The sequence below is a fragment of the Talpa occidentalis genome, unplaced genomic scaffold, assembly GCF_014898055.3.
Source record: "Talpa occidentalis isolate TD23 unplaced genomic scaffold, MPIMG_talOcc4v2.1 talOcc4.14, whole genome shotgun sequence".
Lineage (NCBI taxonomy): Eukaryota > Metazoa > Chordata > Mammalia > Eulipotyphla > Talpidae > Talpa > Talpa occidentalis.
In genome coordinates, this window is record NW_023601433.1 from 76697108 (window position 1) to 76721245 (window position 24138).

The 24138-nt window shown below is 43.3% G+C and overlaps 2 protein-coding genes and 1 non-coding gene across 21 annotated transcripts in view; 2 read left to right on the top strand and 1 right to left on the bottom strand.

Moving 5' to 3' along the window:
* Positions 1-3488, bottom strand: part of PRR14L (proline rich 14 like) — a 59631-nt gene extending 56143 nt beyond the window's left edge. For 2 of the 9 annotated variants that reach the window (XM_054695273.1, XM_054695268.1), the window contains exon 1: positions 2900-3297. The gene's annotated coding sequence lies outside the window, so the exon portion shown is untranslated. Of the gene's footprint in view, positions 1-2899; positions 3298-3402 lie in introns of those variants that run through there. The other 7 variants (XM_054695275.1, XM_037510954.2, XM_054695271.1 and 4 more) reach the window with 6 other exon arrangements.
* Positions 3489-7738: 4250 nt separating this feature from the next.
* The window catches only part of DEPDC5 (DEP domain containing 5, GATOR1 subcomplex subunit), a 110145-nt gene continuing 93745 nt past the window's right edge, over positions 7739-24138 (top strand). For 10 of the 11 annotated variants that reach the window (XR_005125153.1, XM_037510958.2, XM_037510964.2 and 7 more), the window contains exons 1-8: positions 7872-7948; positions 8562-8679; positions 11467-11554; positions 11934-11980; positions 13609-13694; positions 14579-14662; positions 16501-16550; positions 21893-21962. Coding sequence is in view for 10 of the 11 variants with exons in the window: in XM_037510958.2 (XP_037366855.1) it covers positions 8622-8679; positions 11467-11554; positions 11934-11980; positions 13609-13694; positions 14579-14662; positions 16501-16550; positions 21893-21962 (483 nt within the window). In the remaining variant the exon portion in view is untranslated. Of the gene's footprint in view, positions 7778-7871; positions 7949-8561; positions 8680-11466; positions 11555-11933; positions 11981-13608; positions 13695-14578; positions 14663-16500; positions 16551-21892; positions 21963-24138 lie in introns of those variants that run through there. The other variant, XM_037510960.2, reaches the window with a different exon arrangement.
* Positions 18295-18425, top strand: LOC119245419 (small nucleolar RNA SNORA17). Its single transcript, XR_005125347.1, has one exon. It is a non-coding gene; the product is annotated as a small nucleolar RNA SNORA17 (small nucleolar RNA).

Genomic DNA, 24138 nt, shown 5'->3' on the forward strand with positions numbered 1-24138 from the left:
CACGAGTTCAATCCCTGGCTGGCCAGGAGCTACCCACATGATGCAGCAGACCTCTCCTGTCTCTTCCGCTGCTCCCCTCAGCAGTGTATTTTAGTCAGTCTGCCTGTTCTCTTCCCCACTCTGTCTCTGGTGAATCCTCTCACTCCCTGCACCTCTGGTCTATAACCCCAGTTCCTGTATGCGTAAGTAAACAAATCTTTAAAAAAAAATAAGTATGCACTACATATGCATTACAAGATTCAAATATACAGTAATAACTGGCAAGTATATTATTTCTTTATCAGTATCTCTCCAAATGTCAACTCTAACTCCACCTTAAGTTTTCACATTAAATTGTTAAATTGAAGAAGGAAGAATATACATGCTTCTGTCTTGCCCACTGCTCCCCTCAGCAGTGTGTTTCAGTAGATCTGCCTGTTCTGCTCCCCACTCTGTCTCTGGTGAATCCTCTCACCACCCCCCACCCTTCTGGCCTGTACCCCAGTTCTTATACATATAAACAAATCTTAAAAAAAAAAAAGAGTATACATGCTTATGAAATGTAGGCAGGAACTCAGTTTAATCCTCCTTAACAATTTATAACCAATCAACTGTGTGGGGACACCAGATAATTAACTAGTTTGAGGTATAAGCAAAATATAAACCATAGGTTCCCAAATAACCCTTGCCAGCTACTGCTGGCTTGCCATCTTTTTACCTAACACAAGAATTAGATTGTTTAGGGAATGGATTTATCCCTGGAAAGACTAATATTTATGGGGAATATTCAGTGAAATTATTCCAATAAAAAAATTATTTTTGAATTTAGAACAATCTCTTTCCACTTCAAATGTAGATACAGTCCTGGGATGCAGTCTGTTTTTACCCCCAACCCCCAGCCCTCTGTGGGAAGCAGTCTAGTTGCTAGTCTCCAGTGGGAGACTATCGCAGCCTATAAGGATCTCTTACACTACCTTAAACTTATTGGCTGAGCGGCCTTGAGGGTGCCATTTAATTTTCCTGGGTTTGTTTTTCACATGTAAAATGAACAAATTAAACAAAATAATCTCAAAGGGTACTGCCCCCCATTAAAATCTCATGACTCTAAATAACTATTTCAGCAAAGCACGCCTATGGACATCAACAACTAATCCCCACAGCAAGTACTTACAGGCACATGAGATAATTTAAGAACACTTTACATATAAAATAGCTGGAAAAGCTTTGGTTAGTGTCTTTATATAACTTGGCAGTGTAATTCCTACACCACCAAATCAAAAAGAAAAACTACCAGAGAAAGATTAACATTGCAGCTCTTAATATTATTAAAACATTTTATAATACTAAAAACATTTTATAATACTAAAAAAGAAAGGTAACTTCTACTTTAGTTGTCCAGACACTCCCCAAAACAAGAAATTCTGGGGTTCAAAGTATACAGCAATAAGGAAAAAAATGACAGAAGAAAACTAATTTTAAACAAAGAAAAAAAATAACAGAAAACCCTGTGTCTCAGTAATCCCAAATCTATAGATCTCCCTTTTAATTCCAAGGCAAAGAGGCTGCTCTTAAGGAAACCAAGAAGTGACTAACTCTGGGCACTGCCCTGCTTGTATTGAGGGACAACACTTATAATAATGACCAGACCCATCAGGCATTCCCAACACTACTTTCACCTTGAGAAAGGGGCTTTCTTTCCAACGATGCTGACACTCTTGGAGATCCCTCCAAGAGGAAGGTCAGAGAACAGACCCCTTCTTGAGGGACAGAGAAAGAAAAGCATTTTACAAGATCTCTAGACAAACTGAAAGTGGGGCAGACCATACACTAATAGGGGCCAGTTTTCTCAAGATCTCAAACAGCACCAAGCACTATTTTCCTTTAACTCCCTTTACTGCACGCAGAAAAAGGATGCTTGTCTCCACCTGGAGAGTGAAACAGTGAAAATGCTCCTAATTTCTACTGACAAAGACTCTACATGAAAGGTTTTCATTTCTTTTTCTAAGGAAGAGGAGAAAAGAAACCATCTGCGCCACTCTAAATATACAGCAGAAAGAGTCCTCCTTCCAAAGGTATAGTGTTATCTTGGGAGGGAGAGCAAGAAAAAAGTTGGGCTTACTTTTCGGGGGTTGGAGGGGCAAACAGAAGGAAGCGTTTCCTTCACTAGAGCTAGCAGAGGGAGTGGGAGAGGACATCTCTAACCCCTCAATAAGAAGTGATGGCTTCTCTGGACAAAGGAAAGACTGGCTTCGGTATCAAGTCTCCCCCCTCTACAGAAATAAGTTTGTAAAAAGTCTTTTTTCCTGATTACTCTAAGTGTTAATTTGGGGAATATGGCGGGTTCTAAAAGTGGAGGTGCTACTCCACCCCTGGGGGGGAAAGTCCTCTTTCTTATGAGAAGGGTTGAGGGGGGCCGTGGGGGGAGTAAACATGGAAAAAGGCCTCTCTGTTAAAGATACTAGTTTTTGTCTTTTAAACAAATTAACAGGAATAGCAATAATTTACCAAAAGCTTACTATGTATTAAAAACACGCACACAAATCCTCTCTTACCTCTCCTGGTAATTCGCTAAAGAGTACCCAAATCAGAGAAGGGGTAACCAAGACTGAGAAAGCTTAAGCCATTAGTCAAGGTCACAAAGATGCGAAGAGGGAGACACGGCTTGCAAGTACCCCACTCCAAACGCCATGCTCTTAATTGTGCAACAGAAAGGAGCTCGCTGCACACCGAGAGACCTCGGGGAAGAGGAGCGAGGCTCCCTCTGTGGACAAGACTGGGGGAGGGGAGAAAGGACGATTTCTAAAACCATCAAGTAAATTCAGAGTCTTCCTCGGTATCTCGGGGTAAAGGTGAGCAAGGAGAGACGCTAAGTCTCTTTCTAACAGGAAAGTAAGACCCCACCCCCCAACCCCCGCCTCACTTTTCGGCAAGTTGATGGTCGCTCTTCATCTGGGGGGCGCTGACCAGACTGGGGTAGGGGGAGGTCTTGTTTAGCGGGTATTTCTCTCACTCCTCCTTAAAAATAAGTTCAGAATCGCCCTCTCCGATCCCGGGAGAGGCTCTCCTCCTGCTGACAAACGCACCGGCGCTGGGGCAGAGCGTCCGCCCACGACGAGGGGCGTCGTCCTACCGGAGGAAGAAAGTTGGGGGTCCTCGCCATATCGAGGTGAAAGAGGACTCTCTCTCCCCCGCCGAAGCCATGACTCGGAGAAACCGTCTCCCTCTTCCGATGCAGGGCTGGGTCTACGCTCTCTCCACGGGTCGCTCCGCGGCCGACGGCCCAGCCTCCGTCCCCTTCGGCAGCCGGGAGGGGGGGCGGGGGGCAGGGCTCCCCTGCAGCCTGCACCGCCCGGCGGAGGGTTCCCTCAGGGTGGATGGGGCGGGGCGGCTACGCCCGAAACCTTCCCGCCCCCGGCCTCTTACCCTGAGGCCTGCTCCGCGGCCCGCGCTCGCTCGGCCAGCCCAGCCTCTGCAGCCGCAGCCCGGTCGCCGCCAAGTCTACCTGAGCCTACTGAGCCAAGAGAGCCCGAGGGCGCTCCGCCCGCCACCGCCGCTTCGTCTCTATGGTTCTCCCCCCAGTCCCCTCCCCCCGCACTTCCTTATCCGGGGCCCAAGCCAGCCATGCGGGTTCGCCCAAGTCCCGCCCCCGCACGGCGCGCGCGCACTCCTAAGGGCGGCTCTTCCCGCGTTCGGCCCCCCGCCCTCTGCTAGCCGTCGCGTCCCTCCGCCCCCCCCCAGCGGCCTGGATTCTTAAAGGGAAACACACCTATGGCTTGCCGGTGTGAGAGCCCAAGGGCCTAATGTCTGTTTCCACTGCCATCACTCTGGTCCTGCCCACGGGTTTTCTGGCCTAGATGGCTACATCACTAGCGTTCTCCTAGCTTCCTCTCTGGCAGCCCAAGAGATCTTTTATAACTGGAATAGGTGTTTTAGGTAATGTCACTCCCCTGCTCCTTACAATCTCACCGACTAGTAAATCTATGTCAAATCTGATCTAATCCTTTACTGCACCTTGTTTTTGCAACAGGGTGGTCCCCAGGAAAGGGGGAGGTTCCCTGCCCCACCCAAGGGAGGGTGGAGCTGAGCAGGAAGAGGAGAAGCTGCAGAAGAGACTGAGGAAGTTTTGTGTTGATGCGGCGGATGGCAGAACCCATTTAGAATAGGCAGGTTTGCGGGGCTTGGGCTGCCCCTCTCCCTGTCCTATAACATTTTGATTTCTTCATAGCTTTAACGCAAGCTGAAATTGTCCTGTTGCATCTCTTGATTGATTCATTTACCGTCTGTCTTCCACCCCCCACCGTTTTGTTCGCTATTCTTTCTTTACTAGACCCTTAGCATAGTGTCTGACACAAGCAGACATTCAAAAGACTTGATGGGAAATGATGCTTACCTGGGAGGAAATTGAGATTCAGAGAATGGAATCAACTTACCCCAGATCACACAGCCTTGTCTTAAAAACAGAAATCAGTTATTTCTTGGATCTTATCAGTTTAGCTGATTAGAGAGGTAGGGATTTGGAGGTTTAAGGAGAGATTTTAATTTTTTTTAAAGATTTATTTTTATTTATGCACAGAAGAACTGGGGTGTAGGCCAGAGGTGTGGCAGTGAGAGGATTCACAGAGACAGAGTGGGTAGCAGAACAGGCCCATCCACTGAAATACACTGCTGAGGGGAGCAGCAGGGGAGATAGGAGAGGTCTGGTGCACCATGTGGGTTATTTCCCTGGCTGGAGATTCAAATCATGATTCAGGACTGGGGTGACTTGATTGTCTGAGACTTTAACCCCTGCCCCACCAGGGAGGCCTGAGATTTTAATTATTTCTTCTCTGATCAAGGTATCTCTGAGTTAGTCAACATGAGGATCATTTTGGGCTGAGATAGTTGTTTTCCCAGCATTAGTTAGGACTGAGTCTTAAAAATCCAAATGCCAGTCCTATTGTCTTCAGCCCTTGCAAGTCCAAATAATGTCCATAGCACTTACAACTCATACATAGGCCACTACAGATACTGTTGGGATGCATTAAGTAGAAATTCACTTTAAAATATTTGCAGTTTTCACTTTCTTGAGTACTTTCTCTGGCAACTACACACCCATGGTAAGGGGATTTGAGAAACTCAGTATTACTGGTTTGTTCTTCATCCTCAGGCTCTGATACAATTCTGCACAGCACCATTACTGATCTTGTCTTTTAAAATGTGTTCAGAGCAGCACTCCCTCTGCCCACCTGTGCCTATGCTGGTGCTTTTTTCATCAGCTTTCTCCCACTGCAGGGCAGCAGCCTCCCTGCCTACCGTGACCTGTACCTGCTGGGACTTTTCCTCACTGACCTCCCTCAGTGGAGGCCTCTCTCCACAAGGCCGCCCACCTGCAACCATGCAGGCCTCTCAGCAAACCTGTCCCTTTGGGGCACCTCTTCCTGCCTGCTTGTGTCTATGCAGGTGTCTTTTACTCTTCCGTCCCTTTCCCTAATAAACCTGCCTTTAAATATAACTAACTAACCGTCTCTGTCTTGTGGAGAAACCTGCCTGGGGAACTCGCCGCATGCTGCTGAAATGTGAGCTCTGGTGACACCTTTTCCAGAGTGAACCCAAGGACCTGGCACTCCAAACCCACAGACTCCAAAAAACAACAGTGATGGTACACGAGTGACTTGATGGTGGGAATTTTATGGGGACTACACCTGAGAGAAGAAAGCAAACATTTTTCAAAAATGAATGCTGATGTAAAATATATATAAATAAATAAATTTTTAAAATTAAAAAAATGTGTTCAGAGAGGGTGTTTGTACTGATTTTTATTTTTAAAACTATTTCATTAAACATTATGAGGTTTTGTCACCCCTTTAACATTTTTGTACTCTAAGGTGACAGCCCCAGCCCTGCTCTTAGTACTATATTAGGCACAAGGGTTCAAAGATGCTTCATTTTTATCATTAGATTTCCTAAACATTGAGGGGAGCTAATTTCCCGATTCCATGCTTTGGGTTAGCTAACCATACTCTAGATTTACTAGCACTTTAAATTTCTTTAACTACAAACACCTAGTGTAACATATTCCTCATCCCATTTGAACCTTGTGAAGGACATGTACTTTTGTTCCTATTGATAGGGGAGAAATTTAAGAAAAGAGACTTCTCTTGTGCAAAACCATGTAGTGAGAAACAGGCAATCCTGCAGGTGGTTAAACACAGGGATGGATGGATGGATGAGCCAAGGCACTTGGCTCCCCAATCTGGGGGCTACCAGCTCCAGCCTTCCCTAACCTTGCCCAGCTTTAGACCGCTAAAAAAATAAATCTCAGTATTTGCCAAGTTTTTTTAATGAGACTCATCAAATTTAAAAGTGAAATATTTGCATTTCTAAGATACGACAACAATTATGACTATCTCTCAGGAGAAGGAATCACATTCCCCTGCAGCCAAAGAGAGAATCCCCTTAGCTCTCCCTTTGGGGTGGCAGGACTTCTCACCAGCCATTAATGTTAGGGGTAGAAAAGAGTCTGCGGGACCTGGGTATGTATCCTCAATTCACAACATAAATATCTTTTACATTTTACAATTTATCCGGGAAAACTGTTGTCACTGTTGCAGGTCACCTGTGTTTTTCTTCAATACAATATATATACACACACGCATATATTTAATAGCTATTTACCCTCTGAATTCTAAAGCAAAAGCACCAATGCATAAAGAAGCTCTTGTCTTGCTACAGGGTTCCCTTTGCCCACTCCTAAGTCGCTGTGTGGCATGGATGTTCTTTTCCTTTCAACACTGGACAAATTCTGAAAACCATAAATGAATTAGATGGAGCCGGCAACTTGTCGGGAGCCCTTGGTCAGCTTCAGCCTACGCAGCTCTGACTCCTCCAGGAAAGATGTACCTACAGACAGCCTGAGCCCATGGGTGAGAGATTAGGCTGCTGCTTAATCACTCAGCCTTGGGATCCAAGCTGGACGCGACCGGGTCAGGATCCATCCTTGCTTCTTTCTGAGGAGTTTCGTGTTCCTGTTATAGGGCAGCCCCGATATTGAACGGGTTGCCTGGCTGTGGGTCCTCACCCGCACGCTTAAAAGGGACTTATTAATACTCCACTACAGGCACACACAAAAGGTTAATAAAAGGTTTATTTACAAGGGAAAAGGAAATAAGGAAAATGTACAACTCAGGGAGGAAAACAGGGAAATAAAGCCTTTTAGGACATCCTTTTCCCCCAACATCCCCAGCCTCCCTGTCACCCAGTAGAGGCCTGCCCTTTATAGGGACGTCTGGGAAAGCTCCAGTAACTATTGTTATCATTAGCTACAGACAAAATCATTCGGGGTTTGGAAGGGGGTTTCAACAGCCCCTCAAAGTGGCTACTTCTCGGCAGAGACCGCCGCACGTGCCTCCTACGGTTCCTCCAAAAACCAGTTTGTGTCCCCCAGCAGCCTGGGAGGCCAGGCGAGGGTCCATAAACAGCCTGCACAGATCCGGGGACACGGGCCCGAGTTTGCCCTGTTGCGTGATCTCTACGTCGGAAATGCAGCTCTCGGGCACGAAGCTATCTCAGAACTTCTGAGAGGACAAGGGGACAAGGACTTCCTTTCTAGGGCCGCAGCCCCCCATGTCCGCGAGCGGGAAAGGCCGGGAGCGGCGGGAGGAGGCCACCCGCGACGCCCCGCCCCCGGCGCAGGCCCCGGATGGGGAAATGGCGTGGACACTGAGAGGAGGCGGAGGCCGGGCCAGAGCGGCCCGGGGCGGGGGGGCGGGAAGGGGGCGGGGCCCTGGGGCGGAGCCACCCGAGCGGCGCGGGTTCTCAGGTGAGAGCGCTCGGCGGCCGAGGCGGGCCGGCCGGCTCCTGGGGCTCCCGGGCGGAAGCCGCGGGGGCTGTGGGGGCGTAGGCGGGCCGTCCGGAAGAGGCGCGGGAGCCCCAGCCAGGGTCCGGCCCTCGGGCCCCGGGCCTGGCGCGGGAAAGGGCTGTGGAGCTGCGGGTGAGTGGACCTGCACGTCCGGGCCGGGGTTTGGGGAGCGTGAGGAATGGGGCCGCGACCCTGGTTCGAGTCCTGACCCCACCCCCATTCGGCTGTGTGACCAAGTTCAGTTCCTCTCTGAGCCTCAGTGGCCTCGGCTGTGAAGTGAAAGAGAGGGAGGAAGCAATCACTAGGAGTTTGTATATAGATGAAGATTCGGAAGCGAACCTCTGCCCTCCAATTTATACTCATCTTGCACTGGATATTGACGGCAAAGCGTGACCGGTGGGAGTCCCTCTCTGTATGAGTGACCTTGGGCATGTCCCTTGGCTGGCCTTCACTTTCCTCATCTAAAAAAAATGAGTGCGCTCACCTTTTTTAAGATCTCTTTGATATTTGGCTGTTTTGATTTAGAGTCTAGGTAACTAGTGCCCCGCTCGCTGTAAGTTTCCCTTTGGGGTGTAATAGAGCATCTTTTTGGCAGTTAGCTTCCATCCTGAGTGAGTGATTTCATGCAAGTGTGGGTGCCACCTCTCAGCTGATTAACACCAGTGTTTTCACTGACCTGAAATCATAAAGCATTTATAGGGAAAAATCTGATGTTCCAGTCTTTTTGTTTGTATTTCAATGACAGGGAGGCAAGATGACTTCTCTCCCCCAAGCTTGGAACAGCTGAAGGAAACCACGGAGCAAGATGAGAACAACAAAGGTCTACAAACTTGTCATCCACAAGAAGGGCTTTGGGGGCAGTGGTCAGTATTGATTGGTCTTTGGGGGTTGTGTAAATTGGCTGAGTTTCTGGTGTGTCCAGTGCCTTGAAAATTACACCCTGACTCATGTGACTTTCAGAAGCTAGACAGACTACTTAACTGAGTGAAGCAGCAAATATAATACAGTAATTGGGAGGGCAGTAGGGCCAGAGAGCACAGGCTCCTTCTGAAAAGCATTTCCTTTCTGAGTTTTAAGAAACGTTATGAATATTGCCAGTTTACTATTGGTGTGTTGTAGTTTTGCTACATGTTTTCTGATTAAAATTCCAGCCTGCACTAGTTTGGCAGATAAGAGAAACTTAGATTTAGTGAGCGAGAAGGCGTAGATGTACGTGAGACAGGTATGATCAAAGAGTGAACCTTTGCCTGGCTCCAAGGCATAGTGAGAAGGGGCAGGACACAGCTTGTTGTCTTGCATTAAACTAGAATCTGGAGTATCAGCTCTGCTGCTAACTTTCCCTGGGACCTCTAGCATACCCCCATCTACAGATTCAAGTGCTATAAAATAGTTTCTCTTAGCATCTGGCGAGCACTTAGTCATGTGATTTCCTTTTCTTTTGTAAAGGAATAATTTCCTCTTCTGTTCTAACAACCAGAAATTGGAATTAGCAACACTACAAGTCTTTTTAAAATTGTATTTTAGCATGTATTTGCTCCTGTGACATGTATGTATAAGTCTTACCAGGGAAAGGACTGCCCAAAAGGGAAAACAATAGTTTCTATATCATAAGGTGTTGCATGGATTAAGTAAGATGATGTATGTAGTCTTTAGCAAAGAACTAGGCTGGTTTGTGCTGTGCAATAAATGTAGCCATTATAATTAAGGAACAAGGCTATATCAGTGATTGCTATATTTGAAACACAATTTCTGCTAAAACAGCAGTCTGTTGGTGACACTATACTTTGTATGCAGTTAATGCTCCCTAAACAGTTTGGAGTAGAATGAATGAATAATAGAGGTAACTTTTGACAGAGGAAAAGATATAAGGCTACAGTATATACAGTTGTTTATAATGTATGCAAATTTCTTGTACATGTGTACAAGACAGGTAGCTACATGCTGTACCTTCCTGAAAGACTATAAATAAGAATGCACCCAACAAAATTAGGTGCATACCTGCCCCATATATAGATTATGAGTGCAGCAAGGTCCTTGGTCTCTGAAAAGCTTTTAGCTTGATGAGAAATGTGCAAAAAAGAAATGATAAAGCAGAATAGAATCCATGCTCAGATTGCTCATTTCAGGTTATTGAGGTTTGGGGAGAATTTTATAGAGGATTTGGCATAAAGCTCTCAATGGAAAAATATACCAAATAAATTTTGGGATTAACCCAGTGCTTTGTTTTACTACACTAAATTTTTTTTAAAGATTTATTTATTTATGCATACAAGAGCTGGGGTGCAGACCAGAGATGCAGGGGGTGAGAGGATTCACCAGAGACAGAGTGGGGAGCAGAACAGGTAGATTGACTGAAACATACTGCCAAGGGGAGCAGCAGGTGAGACAGAGGTTTTCTGCGCCATGTGGTTCATGTCCCTGGCTGGGGATCGAACTCGTGCTGCAGTGGCTGTGGATAGCTTCATAGTGCTGCATCTTAATCCCTTGTGCCACCAGGGAGGCCCCTTGACTAAATTTTTGTGGGGTCTGATTGCATTTGAAATCTGCTTATACTTATTTGTCATGGTTTTAGCATAATTAAAGGCCATTTCTTGCCCCCAAAATTAAAACAGAAAACACCATTCCACCTTTATGATTCTGAATTTATTATATTTGTGAGTTCTTCCCAACTCCCATTGGGAGGTAGAGTAGATAAACTTAGGAAATCATGTCTTTGCTATGGGGTCTTATTGGATCCTAATGTGAACTGATATCTGACGTTTTCCCCTGATGGGGTGCTGCCCTCCAAAGTCTATTGCATTTTATTTGCCTTGATTTTTTATGACATGTGAGAAGTGGTGGGTTTTAGGAGGAGGAACCTGGACTAGTAATGAGTCCTGGGTGGGCTATTTATTACCAGCTGTGCACCCTTAGGGAAGTCACCTCATTGCTATTGAGGTTTTTTCCTCTCTACACCATGATCCAGTAGATCCAGAGACTTAATGTGAGGGTCATATTAAGACAGTATTTGGGGAATATTTTTGAATCAGGTTGTGCTAAATCTGTGGAACCCAGGCTGTTCTTTGTATATGCTACACACATGATTTTTTTAAAGATTTATATATTTATGCATATAAGAACTGGGGTATAAGCCAGAGGTGCGGGGAGGTGAGAGGATTCACCAGAGAAAGTACTGAGCAGAACCGGCAGATGTACTAAAATACACTGCTGAGGGGAGCAGCGGCTGGGGCAGGAGAGGTCTGTTGCGCTTTGTGGCTTGCTTCTTGGCTGGCAGAGGATCGAACTTGTGCTGCAGTGGCTGGTGATAGCTTGATGGTGCTGTCTTTAACCCCTGTACAACCAGGGAGGCCCCACACATGATATTTGAGGGAGTAAGGAACTCTCAGAGGCCTAATTCCAGGAGAGCAAGGGCTGTTTTTCCCTGGGCACAGTGGGCTCTGGGAGACAAGGGTACCAGAATGCTGTCATGCTGTCCCACTTAGCTGCCCACCAGCAAATTTAGTTGATCCATTAGTTGAAATGGAATGTCATTTGTGAGATGAAGTAGTAATACCAACCTGCTGGGGCCGGAAGGACCCAGGGTGAAAACACAGCAACCTGTTACCCAAATGAATGTGCTTTCTGCTTAAGGTTGCTGAATTGTTTTTCAGATGATGAGCTAGTCGTGAATCCCAAAGTGTTTCCTCACATCAAACTTGGAGATATTGTGGAGATTGCTCATCCTAACGATGAATACAGGTGAGCCTCTCACTTGATTCAGGGGAACTAACTGAGCAGCCTGCTGTTTCCAAATGATTTTTTGCCTAAGGGGCAAAAGAGACTTTTGCCTGTGGATGAAAATGCTTCAGCCCTATTGGATTGATAAGCCAATAATTTGTTTTTAAAGTAGTCCATCCTTTCTGTTTCCAAAACAGAGAGGACAACTCTGAAAAGTTCTGTAGCATTTATCCATTTCCTTGAGCACAAGTACAGAGTTTCTTTGTTTCTAAAGGAAGCTTTTTCCCATTGCTGTGCTATAGTTACAGTGTGTCCAGAAATGGATTTGTCTCTTTAGGGGGCAAAGAAAGCTGGTTAGTTACTGCCTAGTTTCCCATGGCTTTTTTGCTTTATTTTCCAGCCCTCTGCTTTTGCAAGTCAAGTCACTTAAGGAAGATTTACAGAAAGGTAAGAATTTCATGTGGCTCTCTGAGATGTTTGCCCCTTACTGTCCCAGAAACTGCAAGAAATCTCTTCTCATGCTCTTAGGGAATAAGGATACACTTATACTTCTCTCCTTCTTTAATTGTGTTAACTCTTTAAAAATGGTCAGATAACAAAACTGTCAAGGCATCTCATTTGTCAGCATCTTGAGAGTGCTGAAATAACTATATTTAGGTTTAGGATAAAGATATCTGAAAAGGTAAAGCTTTACACTTAACTCCAAAAAAAATTATTGCCAAAAAGTGCTTTCCTATGTATATTTTCCCCCCAAAATTTGTTAAGTGCCTATTGAGGATGGGGTGAGGAAGGGACACATTAATCATGGCCTACCACATGTGCAGGGCATGGGGACCTTTTTGTCATCTCTCTTTATCTTTCCACAAACTTTTTTTTTCTTTGCATAGAAGGACTGGGGTATAGACCAGAGGTGTGGAGGTGAGAGGATTCACCAGAAACTGAGTGGGGAGCAGGCAGATGGATTTACTGAAATATACTGTTAATATGTGGGTTACCTCCCTGGCCAGGGTTCAAACTAAGCCTTGATGGTGGCAGTGCTGAGACATAACTTTAGGCCACTAGGGAGACACCCCACAAACTCTTGAGTGAATGAGGAAACAGTCTCTGTGACTTACTGACTTGCCTGAAGTCAGTAAGTGTGGGAGGCCCAGCTATGGTTCTACTACTCATTTGGATCCAATTCCTTTCTGTTTTTTCTTTAACAACTATGCCACGCCCATTATGGAACCAATAAGTTAACTGACAGCAAATAAGATAAATTCCTTAAATAGTATTTAAAATAAAGAAGACTTAATTTGCTCTAAAGGATTTTGATGTCCACTTTATATTTCAACTTGATGGACGAATACTATCTATAGCCTAGATCCTAAAAGTACCCAGACCCTAAAAGTACCCATTCCCTCATCTCATCTTCTGTTAAGTTTCTTACCAGACTTAAGGCCTTTTTGATGGCTAGGGGTTACGTCTTAGAGCTATCAACACTAAAGCCTAACTTTGATCCCTGGCCAGGGAGCTAACCTACTTATGTCGCAGCAGACCTCTCCTCTCTTGCCCGCTGTGTCCCTCTCTCAGCAGTGCATTTCAGTCAGTCTGCCTGTTCTGCTCCCCACTCTGCTCCCCACTCTGTCTCTGGTGAATCCTCTCACCCACCTGCACCTCTGGCCTACACCTCAGTTCTTCTATGCAAAAAAAAAAAAAAAAAAGTTTCTTACCAGACTTAAGAGCTCATTGAAAAGTGTGTTCCTTCCTTAATTACTCCCACTACTCTCAAATGAGAAAGGACCTCTTTCCTCTTCTGTGTTTTTATAACCCTTTGAAAGTTCTAATTTCTTCCTTTTCTCTCTATGTGTCTCTTTCCCTGTTTTCCTCTCCCATTTTTTCAGTTGCTTAGGCTCAGGTCTTATTTCTTCTGAAAAGAGAACTCCAGATTTTAAGCTCTTGGAAAGCAGAGAATATGTCTTACCCATGGCAAATGATCAGTTGTATTACTTGCTGAATGTCTGCGTATTTAGATTAGAATATATTTACCTGATTTTTCAGAATGTTACCTGATGCAGATTTCTTTTCTGTTCCAGAAACTATCAGTGTAGACCAGACTGTAACTCAAGTTTTTCGTCTAAGACCTTATCAAGATGTTTATGTGAATGTTGTAGACCCTAAGGTATTACTTTGTTCTGGACATGAATATCTTTTTTTTTTTTTTTAATATTTTCTCTTGTCTCTGGCTTATCTTTTCATTTTCTTTTTTTTTAAAGATTCAGTTATTTATTTATTTATTTATACAAGCACTGGGTACAGTCAGAAGTGCGGGAGGGTGAGAGAACTCACCAGAGCCAGAGCAGGGAACAGAACAGGCAGACTGACGAAATACACTGCTGAGGGGAGCAGCGGGCGGCAGGAGAGGTTTGCGCACCATGTGGGACCCTTACCCGGTGGCCAGGGATCGAACCGGTGCTGCAGAGGCTGGGGGCAACTTCGCATCCCAGCGCTCAACCCCTGCGCCACCGGGGAGGCCCCCTGGACATGAATATCTTTTTGCAATGATTAGCACCCTTTCTCAAGATTAGGTCTCTAAGGAAATAATGAGTTACTTAAATACAGTGTTGGTCTATTAAATATGTGATCATATATAGGTAACTTCAGTTATAGGTAGTATGTAGGTTGCATTTAAGCCTCCCTCCCCCTTTTAAAGTACGTCTTTAAAAAATTTGGTATATATGTATTTATTGACGTTGTGTAGGGAAATAAAGCTCACAACTCAATATCATGTTTCTTTAGCAGAATCAGGATTACAGACAGGACTGGTACTCTTTGTACTAACCCCTGGTACAGCTGCTATAGAATCTGCTGTAGACTTATCTATCCTTGAAAATGGTCCTTTGACAGGAAAAAATTCTGTTTGTTAGGGTTCAGCTTTCAAGTGGGCTTCTAATAGGTTATTTTTTTTTTTAACCAAAAGATTTCTTTATGATGACTGGACTTTATTGTATAACTATGCGGGTGTGTCAAAGTAATGGAGAGAGATTTTTTTACTATCCTTTTTAGGATGTGACCCTTGACCTAGTGGAATTAACCTTTAAGGATCAGTATATTGGCCGAGGAGATATGTGGCGACTGAAGAAAAGTTTGGTAAGATTAAAAAAAAAAAGCATTATTTTTCCATTATATTAATAATCCATATTCATAAGTAGATTTAGAAGATTTAATGGACGAATAAAAGTTTCTAATTCTGTCATCTACAATTATTGCAAATACTTTGTATATCTTTCCATAAATATTTTTTGAGCTTTCTTTATTTATGGTCACAATTTTTTACTTTACATTTTAGATTTGAATAGGAAATTATAATATTTTACCTTTGGTGGGGACTTTCATTTTCAGATTTTCACTTGTTCCTCACATCTCCTTGTGGAGAGGTATTTGTTTATAATTTCTAGATGTAATTTATAAACTATTTTCCTAATTTATAGGAAAAGTGAGATTAAGAATTTAGGTGATTTTGGATCTCCCGGGTGGCACAGGGTTTAAGTCTCAGCACTGTGAAGCAATCCACAGCCACTGAGGCATGAGTTCAACCCCCAGCCAGGGAGCTGACCCACATGGCACAGCAAACCTCTCCTGTCTCACCTGCTGCTCCCCTCAGCAGTGTATTTCAGTAGATCTGCCTGTTCTGTTCCCCACTCTGTCTCTGGTGAATCCTCTCGCCCACCAGTTCTTGTATGCATGAATAAATAAAAACAAATCTTTAAAAAAAAGAATTTAAGTGATTACCCAAGTCAAGACAAGAAAGGTTGTACGTAAGCACTTGACACTGGCCTAGAATCAAGGTCTTGTTGCTTCTGGGTTAGACTACTTTTTGCTGTGCACTCCTCCAATTTTCCTTATTCATTTATTTTTTTTCAGCATGAGCATTTGCCACTTAAAATGATCAGTTCATTAGAACTGTAAACTAGTACTGAAAATTTTCCATATAGGAGTTTTTGAGTATTACAAAATAACAAATTATAGGTGGAATTTCCATACACTCATTTTCATTTTTTATTTTTTTTTTTTAAGATTTATTTTATTTATACAAGAGCTGGGGTACAGGCCAGATGCGCAGGAGGGTGAGAGGATTCACCAAAGACAGAGCAGGGAGCAGAACAGGCAGAAAGACTGAAATACTCTGCTGAGGGGAGCAGCAGACGAGCCAGGAGAGGTCTGCTTGCCATGTGGGTTGCTCCGAGGCTGGTGGGGATTGAACTGGCACTGCAGAGGCTGCGGACAGCTTCACGGTGCTGCACTCAACCAACTGTGCCACCAGGGAGACCCCATACACTCATTTTTAGGAAAAAAATCTTTGTTCATTTTTTTTTTAAAGATTTATTTATTTTTTATTGATTTATGCATATAAGAACTGGGGTGTAGGTTAGAGGTGCAGGGGGTTGGGGTGTGAGAGGATTCACCAGAGACAGTGGGGAGCAGAGCAGGCAGATCTATTGAAATACACTGCTGAGGGGAGCAGCAGGCGAGACAGGAGAGGTCTGCTACGCCATGGGGTTACCTCCCTGGCTAGGGATTGAACTCATGCAGCAGTGGCTGGTGATAGCATGATAGTGCCAGGATGTTAACCCTGTGCCACCAGGGAGGCCCTCTTTGTTCATTTTTTTATTTGGTGGGGAAGGGTTCTATTTTATAATGTGAGAAATAAATGTTTTATTTATAAGCGAGATATATAAAGGTAGGTGAAGGTAAGTATATTAGTGAAGTTGGACTCCTGTTCTTTACTATTTCTGCACTTGCCAAGCTCTTGAGAATCTATTGTTCTTCCTGCCCAACAGGTTTCTCTATGGGACAAATTTGTGACTCCCATGTTAATTGAACTTTGGATTATTAGAAAAGATTGGAAAGTCAAGAGACGTTTGTGACTTTTTTTAATGGCCTTAATGTGTTGAATCTCTCTCTCTCTCTCTCTCTTCTCCTCTTAGGTCAGCACATGTGCCTATATCACACAGAAGGTGGAATTTGCTGGCATTAGGTAGATATTATATTACTTTTGACTTATTAGCAAGTAAATGGGGGTAGGGTATAGTGCAGTAATGGGGCTGTATTAGGCATTAGAGGCATATGGATTTTCATATAATAAAGTACACAGTAACTTAAAACTTTAGATTGTTGGAGTTAAAAGATTCAAATAAACAAAAATTCAAAATGCACTGTAGTATTCTTAAATGAGTAGAAGTTATTGAAGCCACCTAGTATTCTGGAACAAATGAGTAATAGACTTAACAATTTCACAACTGAAAAAAAGCCTTAGGTGACTATATTTAATGAAACCTCATTTTACGGATTAGGAAACAGATTTGGAGAGAAAAAATAGCACAAAGGTTCTGATTTGCTTCTTTTTAAATTATATTGTGTTGCTTATGATTTATTAAAATTATTTCTGTATTTTAGTTTATGAAGAATAGAGAAAAAAGGACTTTTTGAAATCCCTCTTAAATTAAAAAAGCCCAGCAGTTACATAGTAAAGTCTTTAAGCAGCACTAAATAGTATATAATGAGACATAAATCCTTCTTCTGAGAAGAAACTTGTGTTATTCCTGAAATTTACTATATCAACACAAGCATATTTACACCTGCTTGACTCACTTTTAGTGACACTGATAGTGGCTGGTGGGCTCCAGTAATGCAGTGTAGACCCCCATTATGAAGTTCTCTATCAACTTCTCACCTAGTGAGAGAGTGATAATTGTTGCAGGAGTGTGGTAATTTTCTAGGTCAGCCATCTCATCTACATTTATTAGCCAAAATCTTCATAAAGAACTTACTCATTAGCAACAAGGGTCATTTACGTTGAATGATTGATCCTGAAAGGATTAGTTTTTTTTTTTTTCCTAAAGGGATTTTTAAAAAGATGTTGTAGGGTCAAAATTCTTTAGGAAAAAAAATAGTCTTAGCAACTAAAGTACAATACAAGAAGGAACCTAAGTCTTGAGCAGAACAAGAAATGCAGTTAGGTTCATACCTTCTACTAAAAGCTAGTCTCTCTGAGGTGGCAGGCCAGAATCAGGAAATCTGTATATCCTGCTGCTGCAATGCCAGTGATTAACAGGAAAGTGTGTGTTGAAGAGATCAGGGGATCTTGGAGTCTATTCATCTGAAAATGAATTGTTTGCTTTAAAATCTCTTTCTGTAAAGGACCATGGTAAATATATTAAACTTCGGGTCATGTGGGTCTCAGGTCTTTCTTGCAAATTATTGTCAGTTCCTGTAGAAATCATTCTTAGTTGTGAACCTTGCAAAAACAGGAGATGGGCTGGATTTGGCCTCCAGTCTATAGTTCACCCTAAACCTTCTTTCCTTCTTAAATTCTTTTTTTATAAAGATTTATTTTATTTATTTATGCATATAAGAACTGGGGTGTAGTCCAGAGGTGCTGGTACTGGCGGGGGGGGGGGTGTATGTGTGAAAGGATTCACCAGATATACAGTGGGGAGCAGAACAGGTGCATCTACTGAAATATACTGCTGAGGGGAGCAGCCGGCGAGCCAGGAGAGGTCTGTTGGGCTATGCGGTCAGCTCCCTGGCTGGGGATCTAACTCATGCTGCAGTGGCTGTCAATAGTATCATAGTGCTGAGACTTTACCCCTTGTGCCACCAGGGAGGCCCTCCTTAAATTCTTTCTGTATGTCACTACTCTTAGATACAAAAGCATTAGATGGAGACTGAAAACCCTGAGATGATACAGTTTTAGACTTTTACAGATGTCCTAATAATATACTGCCCCTAGAGGCGTTGCAGATGTGGCTGCTGTGCCACATGTGTGTCATTAGGTGGCAGAGAGAAGAGAGGCTTGTCTATGTCCAGCGTTCTGACCTGTGAACCTTTGGATGAGTGCCAGTCCGACATTGTGGGAAAAAAATATGTTCTAATATTTTGCTCATTCATGGTTAAATGTAAGCCACACAGTTGTCTGCCATTTATAATCTTCCTATACAGAATCAAAGGTCACTTTTTTTTGCTAATTACCTGAAGGCACACAAATTAAGAAAAAAAAAGATGCTATGGGGCCTCCCCGGTGGCGCAGCGGTTGAGCGCTGGGTTGCGAAGCTGCCCGCGGCCTTTGCGGTGCCGGTTCAATCCCTGGCTGCTCCCCGGCCACTGGAGGAGGGTCCCGCATGGCGCGCAGACCTCTCCTGCCGCCCGCTGCTCCCCTCAGCAGTGTACTTCGGTCCTTCTGCCTGCTCTGCTCCCCGCTGTGGCTCTGGTGAATTCTCTCACCCTCCTGTGCTTCTGACTGTACCCAGTGCATGTATAAACAAAACAAACAAACAAACAAATAAATAAATAAAACATGCCTCTATTTTTTAAAAAAAAAAAAGATGCTATGGATCTCATACAGGGAAAAATGGTAATTGTGTAACTAGAAGTTGTTATTATTAAAGAATTTCTTTATAACTTAGCCTTTTAAACTGGTAATGTAGTAAAAAGTTAAGGGTATATGAAAGAATTTCACTACTTTGGGTCCCTGCCTTTGAAATAGTCTCTTTTCTTAAAAGATTAACATTTGATTTTCTTTGGATCATCTCACCTCTCCCACCCACCCCCCGCACCTCTGGCTTATACCCCAGTTCTTGTATGTATGAATAAATAAATCCTTAAAAAAATGAATGAGTGGTTTCACCAGAGACAGAGTGGGGAACAGAACAGGTAGACTGACTGAAATACACTGCTGAGGGGAGCAGCGGGCAAGACAGGAGAGGTCTGCTGCGTCATATGGATAGCTGTCTTGGCAGCCAGGGATCGAACTTGTGCTGCAGAGGCTGTGGATAGCTTCACAGTGCTGTACTTAACCCCTTGTGCCACTAGGGACTACCCTAAATAAATAAATCATTAATTCCAAAGGGCACCTGCATCCCTATGTTTATAGCAGCACTATTTACAATAGCTAAGCTATGGAAACAACCCAAATGCCCAAAAATAGATGACTGGATCAAGAAGATGTGGTACATATACACCATGGAATATTACTCAGCAATCAAAAAAATAAACACATGCAGTTTGCAGCAACATGGATGGAGCTAGAAGGGATCATGCTCAGCAAAATTAGTCAGAAAGAAAAAGAAAAATACCGGATGGTCTCGCTCATAGCAGGAATTTAGAAAACCTAAATAAGGGACCAGGAAAAAGACTAATTAATACAAAGTGAAAATCAAAATCAACAAGCCACTATAAACCAGAGACTCACGACGGTGGGGGGGCGGGGGAGAGGAAAGACTAGGGTCAAAATAAGGGGGGGATGTAATTGTATGGGGAATATAACCAAAATGAAAATGCATACATTGTGCAAAAATGAAAAATGATGTAAGAATTACATAAAATAAAATATTAATTAAAAAAAACAAAATGTAAAAGAAAAAAAAATCTTTAAAAAATAATCTTGGGCCTCCCTGGTGGCGCAAGGGGTTAACCACTGCACTATGAAGCAATCTAAAGCACAAGTTTAATACCTGGCTGCCCAGAAAATTTAGCATATCATTTCAGAGGATTCATGGATTTCCTGAAGCCTACCCTTAGACCTAAACGTCATTTGTGAACTCCTAGATTAAGAGCTCCTGTTGTACAAACTCAGTATGCTCTCTGGATATCTTACCTGGCTGGGTCTTTTGGGTGTAAGGTATTTTTTTTTCTTTTTTTTTTAAGATTTATTTATACAAGCACTGGGTACAGTCAGCAGCGCAGGAGGGTGAGAGAATTCACTAGAGCCAGAGTGGGGAACAGAACAGGCAGACTGACGAAGTACACTGCGGAGGGGAGCAGCTGGGCGTGGCAGGAGAAGTCTGCGCACCATGTGGAACTCTTGCTGTGGGCAGAGGCTACGGGCAGCTTTGCAGCCCAGCGCTCAACCGCTGCCCACCAGGGAGTCCCTTTTTCTTTTCTTTTTTTTTAAAGCATTTGTAGGGCCTCCCTGGTGGCGCAGTGGGTTAAGCACAGCACTATGAAGCAATCGGAAGCCTCTGCAGCACAAGTTTGATCCCCAGCCTTCCAGGGAGCAACCCACATGGCAAAGCAGACCTCTCCTGTCTCTCTGCCTGCTCCCCTCAGCAGTGTATTTCAGTCAGTCTGCCTGTTCTGTTCCCCACTCTGTTCTGGTGAATCATCTCACCCCCTGCATCTCTGGCCTGTGCCCCAGCTCTTGTATGCATAAATAAATAAATCTTTAAAAAAAAAAGCATTTGTAGATTTATAGAGATTGAGCAAATAGTACAGAGTTCCCTTATATCCCTCTTCCAATTTCCCTCACTATTAGCATTTTGATTTTGTGTGGTTCATTTGTTGTAATTCATTAACCCATATTGACACATTATTAACTAAGTCCATAGTTTTTGTTAGGGTTCATGCTTTATGTTGTATATCTCTCTATATTTTTATTTATATACTTTTCACAGTGTTATTCATTCTCCTCTCAGGTGTAATCCCCATAAAATTACCACCACTGAGACATCTGTGAACCATTACCATAATCTCTTGTGCTCTTCCCTCCCATGTTTTGGTCCTTCTCCTTCTCCCTCCCCAGCTGAATGTCTCTGATTTATTGTTTGCCTGCTGTTCCCTGCCCCCCCACCACCACCCTATCCCTTGTTTGTTTTTCCTATGTTCCTTCTATACATGTTCCTATGTTCTTTTATACATGTTCCTATGTTCCTTCTATACATGTTTCCTATGTTCCTTCTATACATGTTCCTATGTTCTTTTCCTATGTTCCTTTCCTATGTTCTTTCCATGCAATGTTCTCCTATTTCCTTCTGACTTATTATACTAAGCATAATGCCTTCCAGCTCCATCCATGTTGCTGCAAATGACATGAGTTTATCTTTTTTGATTGCTGAATAATAGTCCATTGTGTTTATATACCATATCTTCTTGATCCAATCATATGTTTTGAGGCATTTAGGTTGTCTCCATATCTTTGCTATTTTTTTAAAGGTTTATTTTTACTATTTAAACATATAAAAACTGGGGTGTAGGTCAGAGCTGCAAGGATGAGAAGATTCACCAGAGACAGAGTGGGGAGCAGAACAGGCAGATTGACTGAAATACACCACCGAGGGGAGTAGCAGGCGAGACAGGAGAGGTCTGCTGCACCATATGTGGGTTAGCTCCCTGGCCGGAGATCGAACTCAGATCCTCTCTGTGGTAGCACTGAGACTTCAATTCCTGTGCCACCAGGGAGACCCTATCTTAGCTATCGTAAATAGTGCTCCATCTTTTGGGTATAAGTAACAGAGTAGAGCAAAGCATCCAGAAGTCACTCCCATTTCTTCTTGGTTTTTGTAAGACTTGTAATAACTTGTGTGTGTGTGTGTATCCTTTCAGGGCACAGGCTGGTGAGCTGTGGGTCAAGAATGAGAAGGTCATGTGTGGTTACATCAGTGAAGATACCAGGGTAAGATTTATGAAATGCTTTTTTGGTTTTGTTCTCCCATACCATAATGTCTAAGTCCTGAAATTAAAAAAACAAAACAAAACACAAAAAACCCCAGAGAAATAAGCAAAACATTGATAATCTCATGATTGCTACTATCTGCCCAGTAGGTAATATTGTCAGGGACCCCCCCCCAATTCTAATCTTTCACAGTTGGATCTTTCCAGTTTGGGGTTGATCTTCATTTTCTGCTCATATTTAATCAGAAGATGTAGAGATAGTGTGTAGCTTGCAGGCTCCTAAGCCCACTAATCCATTACAAAAGTGGAAGATTGTCTTAGTGCTCATGAAGAGAAATCTTTGCAAAGGAATCTCCTCCTTCCAAACTCTGTTCTGACTGGAAAAATCCAAGCCTAGCCACTGTGAAACATCACCCATGCTGATGAAACCACCTCTTTGCTCTTCCTTGTTCCCATCTCTCTCCCTCCTTTGACAGCAGTGGTTCTCAACTGGAGGAGATTTTTTGCCTCCCTAGGGAACTTTGGCAATGTCTGGAGACACTTTTTGTTGTCACAACTGGGTTGTGTGGAGGATGCTACTAAACATGTTGCAATTTTTAGCACAGTCTCTAGAGCAAAGAATTATCTGGCCCCAGATGCCAGTAATGTCGTGGGGGGTTGTTGTGTGTACATTGTGGGATGTTTAGCAGCATCTCTGGCTTCTACTTAGTAGATGCCAGTAGCAGCCTCCACCCACTACCCTCCAAGTCATGAAAACCCAAAATATCTGCAGATATTATCGACTGTCCCCGGGTGAGAACCAGTTCCCTTTAAAGGTAGCCACTAAGTACATATTTTATCTTTGAAGTATCCTGTTGTTTGCATTATGTTAATGCATATATATTTTTTATTCTAAACACTATTTTTTGTTTATTTTTGTACTTTGTTAAAATGAAATAAAAATGTAGGTAGCTTTTTTTTTTTTTTTTTCCAAATATATCACTTCTTTTTTTTTTTTAAGATTTATTTGTTTACACAAGAACTGGGGTATAGGCCAGATGTACGGGCGGGTGAGAGGATTCATCAGAGACAGAACGGGGAACAGAACAGGCAGACGGACGAAATACACTGTTGAGGGGAGCAGCGGGCGAGACAGGAGAGGTCTACTGCACCATGTGGGTTTCTCCCTGGCCGGCTGGGATGTAACCCTCACTGCAGAGTCTGTGGGTAGCTTTATAGTGCGGTGCTCAACCACCTGAGCCAGCAGGGAGGCCACTATGTAGCCTTTTTTAGCTGACTTTTTTTGGTAACCAATGATACATGTTTTATTTTATTTATTTTTAAAGATTTGTTTTTATTTATTTATGATTGCTAGAACTGGGGCATAGGTCAAAGGTGCGGGGGTGAGAGAATTCACCAGAGACAGAGTGGGGAGCAGAAAAGGCAGATCTACCGAAATACAGATCTACTGAGGGAAGCAGCGGGTGACACAGGAGAGGTCTGCTGTGCCATGTGGGTCAGCTCCCTAGCTGGGGATCCAATTCATGCCCCAGTGGCTGGTGATAGCTTGATAGTGCTGAGACTTTTCCTCCTGTGTCTCCAGGGAAGCCCTAATACATTTTTTGATCTATAATTAGTGTGTTTTCTGGGTAATACGTTATACTTTACAAGATTATAAAATTGTTTCTCAATTTTAGGAAAATTTATATTCCTTGTAGAAATACATAAAATCATCAGTTGTTTTTTACTTTTTCCAGTATTTGGTATTAGATTTTAAAACATTTGCAACTGTAATGAGCATACATTTGTGAGGTGCACAGTATTTCAAGCAGAGGAAATAATTGTGAGAGGACATTGTAACAAAAGCATAAGTGATGAGTAGGGAGAATGATGTCCCTGAGGAGGTAGAAAGATTCCAGAGGGTCATGTAGGGCCTTGAAGGCTTTTGTAACTAGTTCAGAGTTTATTCTTATTCTTTCTTTCTTTCTTCTTTTTTAAAATTTTTGTTTACTTTTACATAGAACTGGAGTATAGGCCAGAGGTGTGAGGGTGAGAGTATTCACCAGAGACAGTGGGGAGCAGAGCAAGCAGATCTACTGAAATACACTGCTAAAGGGGAGCAGCAGGCCAGACAGGAGAGGTCTGCTGCACCATGTGGGTAGCTCCTTGGCCAGGGTTAGAACTCGTGCCTCAGTGGC